Source organism: Limulus polyphemus, unplaced genomic scaffold (assembly GCF_000517525.1).
Source record: "Limulus polyphemus unplaced genomic scaffold, Limulus_polyphemus-2.1.2 Scaffold5605, whole genome shotgun sequence".
Lineage (NCBI taxonomy): Eukaryota > Metazoa > Arthropoda > Merostomata > Xiphosura > Limulidae > Limulus > Limulus polyphemus.
In genome coordinates this window covers 54446-63441 of record NW_013671215.1, presented here as the reverse complement: position 1 = coordinate 63441, position 8996 = coordinate 54446, and the positions used below count along the sequence as shown (strand labels likewise).

Here is an 8996-nt window from a genome sequence, read left to right as displayed (position 1 = left end):
GAACAAAGGAACAAATGACGCTACTGAAGAAGTGTCACCTGAAAAAGCCAGCATTGAAGAAGAAACTCTACTCGGTTTTGAGAAGGGAAACGGTGAAGCTCTTGATGAAGTTACTACCACTGATGTGATTGTTACCGATGATAGGACATTTCCTGATGAAGCAGATGAACCCCACGTGAAGCAGAAGCCAACGAGACGGAGACCAGTACGGAAGAAGATACGTCCCATAAAATTAAGAGACTTTATTGAATTGTAATTTTGTGATTGTAATTCTGTACATTTAATTAACTTATTGTTAATTATCTATTCTGTTTAATTTAAGTGGCTATTGTTCGGGACGAACAATACTAAGGAAGGGGCAGTGTTAAGACAGCGGAAGTCACGTGACGCTGGTAACAAGTGATGAGTGTCTAGAAGATTCGCGAAGAGGCTAGTGCGAGGTACGCGTGCGCTTTTATTGTATATAAGCGCGCCAGATAAAGGAGACAGTCATTCGGAACTGGAGTAGCAGATAGACAGATTGAAGATACACGGATAGTTGAGTCAAGCCGGCGGTAGGCACCGTAAGTAAAGTGCGTGATTCATTCGTTGTGAATTATAGCGTGTTTTTTAGTTAAAGTAACTGTGGAAATTAAGTGTATTGCAAAGTTGTATTGAGAAAGAATAAACTAGTTTTATTTAAGAAAGGATTTGTATCGCTAAAGTTTCATCTGATAGAAATTATACGGAAAATTAACAAACGACCAGGGACGTAACAATATATATATACAAAAGATATCAACCAGGATTTGAAATTAAACTAACTGTTTAATTCTGTTACTAATATTTTACTGATTATTTTGAGATATTTAGCAGTGTAATGTTTGTTACACTTTTGTTTTGGAACCCTTTGGCCTTTCTTGTTCAGTAACACAAAGAATACCAGATTGGTTTTCTTAGACATTAGTATGAAAAACGTATATTTGAATTTTTATCCAAATACCTTATTAAGTCTATTTTTGTTTGAATTTATTCATATCAAATTCAGCTCAATATTTTCTTCAACCACCCCTTTTGAAACTTGAATATGGTGGCACTATTATTTGTTTTGTCTTGGTTTGACGATCATTAAGTATAACAATAACTTGACAACTGAGATATTAATAATATTAGAAATGTTTAAAAAAAAGTTTATTTTTTGTAAGCCTTTTTCACAACTTGCAACTATCTTTGCAGCAAGCAAGTAAGGAAATGCCTGGTTGTAGGAAAACATTTTGTCAAATTCAGGTATAAATAATCAGTATTTTATCTGAAAATGAAATATGTATATGGCTTTTTACATACTTTCACAAAAAATATAACTAAAATCTTGTGAAAGTGACTGACTTTCATGATTTTTCAGCTTTTGTTCACCAGTGCTTATTATAAAACATCTGTATTTATTTTGTACATATTTTTCAGTCTTTTACAGAAACTTCCACGAGTAATTACTAGAAAAGACTATTTTTCATGTATAGCCTTAAAAATCTAAATTAGTAGAAACTTTGACAGCTAATACATGTAAAATCAGTTAAAAAGTTTTTGCTAATCTTGTCTCTTATCCTTAGGCAACACGGAAACAAAGAAACTTATTAATTATAGCTGTGATACAGTTAGTGAATTAAGTCATAGTCTAATAATTCGATAATTTTTGTAGCAATGGAAAAATACACAGTTACTGGACATATTGGAGAAGGTGCTCATGGAATAGTTCTAAAAGCTCGTTGTTTAGAAACTGGAGAAATAGTGGCTTTAAAAAAAAGTTCCTCTGAAAAAATTGGAGAATGGTATACCATGTTCTGTGTTACGGTATGTAAATGATATTAATAAAAACTAGCTTGCAGTAACCAGTTATGGTTTAATGTTGATACATTATGCACCTGATATATATAAATGTTTAATTCACTAATATAATTAATTGTATATATATATATATATATATATATAATTGGAGTGTTAATAAATGCTAGTTAAAAATAGTTTAACTTATAAACAGATTTTAAATAAAATCCTTTATGAATGTTTATTCCAGCGAAATAAAAGCATTGCAGCAACTTGACCATGCAAATGTAAGTTGTTCCATCTATATGTGTAATTAAGAAAATTCTATGATTTGAAATGTATCTTTTTATTTTTACAATGAAAGATTATACACAGTATTAGTCATTTAGTATACAGTGTCATCAGTCTTTATAACTATCATATAAATTACCATTATGTTTAAGAAAGACTGTTAAACTGAAAAATAGTTTTGGTTTATTTATAAATATACAGTTTTGTGCCAAGTAAGAGGTAGTTTTAAGATTATATACTCTTATTTAGAAGTTATGTCTCTGGTTACTAGTTAGTGCTCGGTATTTGGTTCAGTAATTTTGTATGTATGAAGGCCACGTGCTGCTCATACATCTCCAATAATAGCTTTTGAACAAATGATTAAACAACTCCATATTTGTCTTGCAGGTGGTTAAACTTCTGGATGTATTTCCTTATGGATCATCAGTAGCTCTGGTGTTTGAATACATGCCCACAGATCTTTCCGTGTTGCTTTATGATCCAGATACACCTTTGACAGAAGCTCAAGTCAAAGCTTACATGAGTATGTTACTTAAGGGAGTGGATTATTGTCATTCTCTTGGAATAATGCATAGAGTAAGTAATTAAATGTCATCAAGTAAGATGATGCTTTCCTTCTGTGACTGAGTGTTCATCTTACATTACAGTGTCCACTTGCAGAAAGTCTGATGGTGTATACTGCAGCATTAAGTGTTCCCTTGTATTAAAGAAATAGTTTGCTTAGAAATGTTTTAATCAATGATCTAAATAATTTTGCAATTGCTCAAATAGTATAACTTGATCTTTAGTTGTACTTGTATCCTTTTCAATCAGCTTGTAATCAGATTCTTTTAAATTAAACTTATGCTAAAACATGTCCACATTCCATACCTAGTATTGAACATATATATATTGTAATTTTAAATCTCTAGACATAAAATAGTCATACATGCACCAGACTCCTTTATGCACATCTGTGCATTTTTGCTGATCGTAACAAGCTTAGTGTAGCAGGCTAAAAGTTGGCCCTCTAGTGCAAAAGTATGCAATTTCATATTGCAGATAGAGTGACTTACAACTAATATGAGATATATCAATTTAAAATTTTTAGTTACTAGGAGCCAGGAACCATCCTCTGATAGGCAGTGTTCATTTGTGTTGCTGACATTTTCTTAAAAAACAACATGTCTAAAGAAGAGAGGTATAAGTCATTGCTTTTTTGGTTAAAAGCGTGAGCTTTTCAAAAGTAGATATCTATAACTTATAATAATTGTTTTCATAACCATCTAGTATGAGGTTGGTTAGGCCTTAATTTTCAGAGGAGTTTAATGTAGTAGTCTTAGTTCATTATTGTTCTTTTCTGTGCCACCAGAAAAAAAATAAGGGGCACAATGTAACCTCAAAGGGTAAAAGTGAAGGAGCTAATGTCCATTTCATCAAGGGCAACATCATGCGTATGGGCTCAGTCAGTTTGATCAATCTTGTTGTGTGCATGTCACAATAGTTTTAGAAAGTTATGTTCAAAAGTTAATTAACAACTTCATTATAAATGTATAATATCATACGAGTTTTAATTTCCTTAGTTTTAAACCAAATATTTAAAAAAATTCTCAGTCTTTAATCTTCTGATACTCATATGTCTGCTCTCTGATCTGCCTCATTTTACAACTTTAACAGTACAGCTTCTACATTGCCTTGCCAATTAGAAACACAAACTACACATATTGACAAGGAAGAATATCAAATCTGAACCACCTACCTTCTTGATTTGTTGAGATATCAATAAATATGTTAAACTCATCTGAGAAGCACCTTCCATATTTTCATGTATTTTAAACCAATTATTCACACACACACACACACACACACACACACACCTACTTGTCTGATGGACATGTTTATAACCAATAGAAAGATCATATTATAATGTACAGGAATCTTATGTTCATTTGGTTAGCTTTGGCACTGAAAGACAGTAGTTCTCAAGAAAAGAGTTTTGTATGTTGAGTGAAGTCGCTGCTCCAAGCAATAATATAAAGACTGACAAATTGTAGTAGTTTTGGGATATCTGTTCTAGTTAGTTGTTGATATGACTTTTGTTTTCAAAAATGCATATTTAAAAGATGTGTGAATTGTTTTTATTTTGAACAACCAACAAAGTGAGAAAAAAAGTAGGGTTACTGAAGCATGGCATCCAAGTACAAATGACCTTAAACAGAAATAAGTGCTAAATGTTTTGTGTATATATATATCTATTTTTTGTTATATAGTTTTAATAGAGGTAACTAAAATGCAAAAATTAGAAACTTATTAGGTTAGTTCATAAAAACTTGAAAAAAAAATCACAAGAAAAGTCGGGGAAGCTCAATGTATATGCATCATGTAGCTGTAACATGATTGTTTATCTTAAGCTCTACTCATGCATGTATACAGGGGTGGGGTGGGGAGCTTGGCTAAACCCCTCAATTTTTGTGATGTATAAAAATTATGTTTATATAGTTATAGCACAGCTGTTTATGGTATTTAACATTTTCTACATAGTCTACATTCTTCTGATGAAGTGTCAGTATTTTTTGGCTGGAAACAGTCGCATGCAATGACTTCTGTTGATACTTTGTAATTGGAAGCCCGAAGCTATAATGCAGCTCACAAGTTTTGTTGCATGGATTCTTTACAGTAGGTGGCCTGTGACTTGGGAATAAATTTAAACAATAAACAAACAGCAACACAGTCCACTTGTTTTAAAAAAATATATTAAAACATGTCAAACATATATACAAATGTTTGTTCCACTGTCCATTATCACAGTTGTATACAGAGCTTTAAATAGTTCTTTTTTTTTTTCGTCAAAGTCTACACAGGCTAGTTCAGTTACTTTAGAACACAATTGAGAAGACAAATTATTCTTCTCTGCTCTGTTATTACAGTACAGTCTGTGATAATTTCACTTTAAAAAGTGACACTGTAGGCTCTTCATTGCTAAACTCACAATCACAATTTGTGTATTTTATGTGAACAGCTGTTCAATTGTTTAATCTAAATTTCATGCAAAATTGCTTCTAGATCTAATCTTATAGCACCTATTTTTAAAAAATTTTTTTGGGTGGAGTATGCACCCCAGACTCCTGCAGCATTAGCTTGCTTTGTATGCTAATTGTGTTTTGCACAATACGTGTTGGTTTTTGATCTCACAAATTACAACCACCCTTTTCAAACATTCTACGTACGGGCCTGTATACTTCTGTGATCTGTTGTTTTTCTAGCCCAGAAAGTGTCCAAAGTATAGTAATAAGACAATCAAATTTAAAGAAAGTGGCTGAGGCTCTTAGGATAAATAATTGTGATTTTTTTGTTACAATCTGCCATTATTCTAGAAAAAAAAGGAATTTTTGATTTTTTTTCATATTTTTGAATTTTTCAATTCATTGTACATTGATGATTTTAAGATAGTGTTAGGGTAGAGAAACTGAAGAGATGAAGTGTAATTTTTTACTAAAACATTTCACTATTTATTTAAGAGGCTTAAAGTTATGTAAATGAAATATAAAAACTGTAAGGTGAAAATGAGTATTTTTACTCTTAGAATGAAAATCACTTTTTACTCAAACTGACTCAGTTAAGGCTGTGAATTTTTTGGTAAAGGCTTCATAAATTCACAGACAAATAAATCTTTAGTAAACATATTAAAAAATTTGATTTTGTGTACAAGAGACTTTTAATGTTTACTAAAAGAATGCCAAATTTCATGAAGACCCATTTAGTACATTGAAAATTATAGTATGAATAGTTTCATGATTACAAAGTGGTTAAAAGTTGGTTGGATTAACTGAGCCCATATGCACAAGTATAAGCACCTATATTTCATTCGTGGGGAGTTCTTGCCTGTTCAACAGTGCAATTTCACCACAGTAAACTTAGAAATGTAGAGAGATGTTCCACAGCCTTTTCGAAAGAAAGATACTTGTATTGCATGATTATAAAACAATGCAAAGCCAAAGGACACATTACAAAGAAAAAAGCCGCCAACTTCTTCAATGGAAACAATGCCCTTGTCCGCAAAGTATAGACTCTGGCCATGAAGAAGAGCCTTCCAGAAAATATGGGTAGAAACTTAGAACTCTTTTAATAAGTGAAAATAATTTTAATATTGTTGTGACATAGTTCTTTCATTGGTGGGTTCTTATAAATCACCCAGTGAAAATAACTCGTGTACAGTCCATATAATGATAACATATTACTTAATTTCCTCATTTAATGTTTCTACACACTTTAACACTTGTACACTGCCAAAAATTGCTAAAGGAAAATTAAAATGGCATTAAATAACATAAAAGAAATCAATTTACTTGGAATCACTCGTCCCCACTATTATATTTTAATATAGCTTCAAATGTGCTAGAACATTTCATGTCACATCCTTAAGAGTTTTCTAGATGTTCTAGTTTTTTTTTAACTTTCTGCTCTCAACGTCATCGTTAAGATCTGCAGCTAACTCTAGCTAATATTTAAATTACAACATATAGCTTCAAACAATATATATACATCAAAATTGTTTGTATAAAATGTATGTGTACCAATTATAATTAATTGAATCCATTATATTTTCTGCCATCTAAATTAACATTCTGTTTTAGATTTTATCTGGGTAATATTTTAATGCTGATAGAACACACATGGTTCATGCTGAATGAGTCAACATTACATTTCAGGACCTGAAACCAGCAAATCTTCTCATCAGCTGTACAGGTTGGCTAAAAATTGCAGATTTTGGTCTGGCGTGCTTGCTTGATAATAATCCCAATAAGCAGTATAGCCACCAGGTGGCCACAAGGTATGTCTTAGTGCATTTCATAGAGGATAATTAAAATAATCAAGTACATTAAGATTTTACTTAGCTGGTGTGTGACGTAGCATAGTTTTTAACACTAGCTGCTCTTTGTTTCCTAATCTGACTGTTAAACATGTTGCATGGTATGTTGAAAAGACCAACTAGAATTTATTCAATAGGTTTTTTAAATATTTTATTTATTACTTTCTATGTTTGTTTATGCATTAAAAACTATAGGACATAAAATTTGTGTGATTAGCCAGTTGTGTCATCCTATGCATGTGTGAAAAAAATATATCATCAACATTCAAATACATAATATTTCACAATATGATTATGTATCTCAATATTTCCATCTTCTGAGAGTTAACTTACAATGTTATAGGTAGGGGAACCAAACTAATTCCTTTCCCAAAAATTTAAGGTTCCCATCTTTTCATCCATCTGTATAATGGTAAATGACTCCAAAGAAATGTGTATAATGACAAGTAACATCTTCTTTAGACCAATGATAGTACCTTCAGCTAATTGTTTAATGCCAGCTTGTTGATATATCAGAACCCGAGTGCAAAATTTAAAGTGAAGATCTGTCCTAGTAATTCAAAACATAGTTTCTAAACTACCCCATAAGGGAATGAAGCTCATTTAAAGTAAATCATTACCCTTCATGTAAAATTTCTTTCAAATAAGAAAACGTTGTAGTTATTATAGCTATGGTTATTTTGAATTAGAAAGATGAAATGTTCTGTCTATGTTTATAATATACACTACATGTATTATGTTTGTAATAGTTTTCCAATGTAATGTCATGTTGTGCTTGTGAACAAGAAGGTTGTTGGTGTGGAGATAATAACAGGCAGAATCCAGTTGTTGTCAAATTGTTCCTTTAAAAATGTTTTTATATATTTTCCAGGTGGTATCGTGCACCAGAGTTGTTATATGGGGCAAGGCAGTACAACCAAGGAGTTGACTTATGGTTTGTATGAATACCAAAGTGTTTTAAAAGAAATTCAGCTTTAGGAATAATGGGTTTTCTTTTTATTATCTACTTAGATAAAATTAAGTATAGGGTTTCAGATATAACTTATTGTTTGATACATTTATTAATTTGATTTGCAGATTATGTTTTTATAGATGTTTAATATGTACAGATAGTAACATTTATTGATTAATAAAAGTAATATGTCTTTTAAACCACGATTATTTATTATTGCAAAACAATAATATTTTGCTACATGTTTTGGCCACATTTTTTGGGGGTCATCATCAGGCACAATGAAAGTAGACAAGACAACAGTATATATACTGTACTTATAAATCTCATTCTTAGAACATGTGATGAAAGTCAATTTTAAATTTGCATTCTATGTAAATGAAACAATACCAGTTTATACATATACACACACATATATATATATAGGTTAAGGTGTTCAATATAATTATACAACAATATACAAAATATATTGTTAATAAATATATACATGTCTATACAGTGTTAATCAGAGTATAGCTAGATGATGGAAATTCCAGGACATTTCCCTTTATTCATGAAATAAAATTGTTGTCTTGTCTACTTTCATTCTGCCTGATGGGGACTCCGTCACCACAAATTTTTATTAATTAATTGCCACAATATATGTGAGTAAATCAATTAATTATTGATTTTTATAGTTTGGTTTTAGCTGGGAATGTTTATCTAGATATATTAACGTGTTCATGTTATACATTCAGTTTTTTAACATATTTTAAATGCATAAGAATCGGAAGCTCATGATTATTGAGATTTTATGTTAAAATTTTAGTAATTGTTTCTCATGTTTTAGTAGTATATACCTTTGTAATTTTTTGTACTTCTTACATTCAGGGCTGTTGGATGTATTTTTGGAGAAATGTTAAACTGCTTCCCTCTGTTCAGGGTAAGTGTATATGAATTTTTTATTATATTGTTACGTCTCTGCTCGTTTGTTAATTTCCAGTATAAATTCTTCCCAAGGAACTGCAGTGATACAAGTACTTTCTTAAATAAAACTAGTTTATTCTTTCTCAATACAACTTTGCAATACACTCAATTCCCACAGTCACTTTAACTTAAACACAC

The 8996-nt window shown here is 31.0% G+C and overlaps 1 protein-coding gene across 1 annotated transcript in view; it reads left to right on the top strand.

The window, feature by feature from the left end:
- Positions 1 to 1677: 1677 nt before the first annotated feature.
- LOC106472782 (cyclin-dependent kinase 20-like) overlaps positions 1678 to 8996 on the top strand; it is an 18851-nt gene continuing 11532 nt past the window's right edge. Inside the window, 7 exon segments of the mRNA XM_013933439.2 lie at positions 1678 to 1773; positions 1775 to 1827; positions 2051 to 2087; positions 2479 to 2667; positions 6780 to 6901; positions 7812 to 7874; positions 8763 to 8814. Coding sequence (XP_013788893.1) covers positions 1678 to 1773; positions 1775 to 1827; positions 2051 to 2087; positions 2479 to 2667; positions 6780 to 6901; positions 7812 to 7874; positions 8763 to 8814 — 612 coding nt within the window.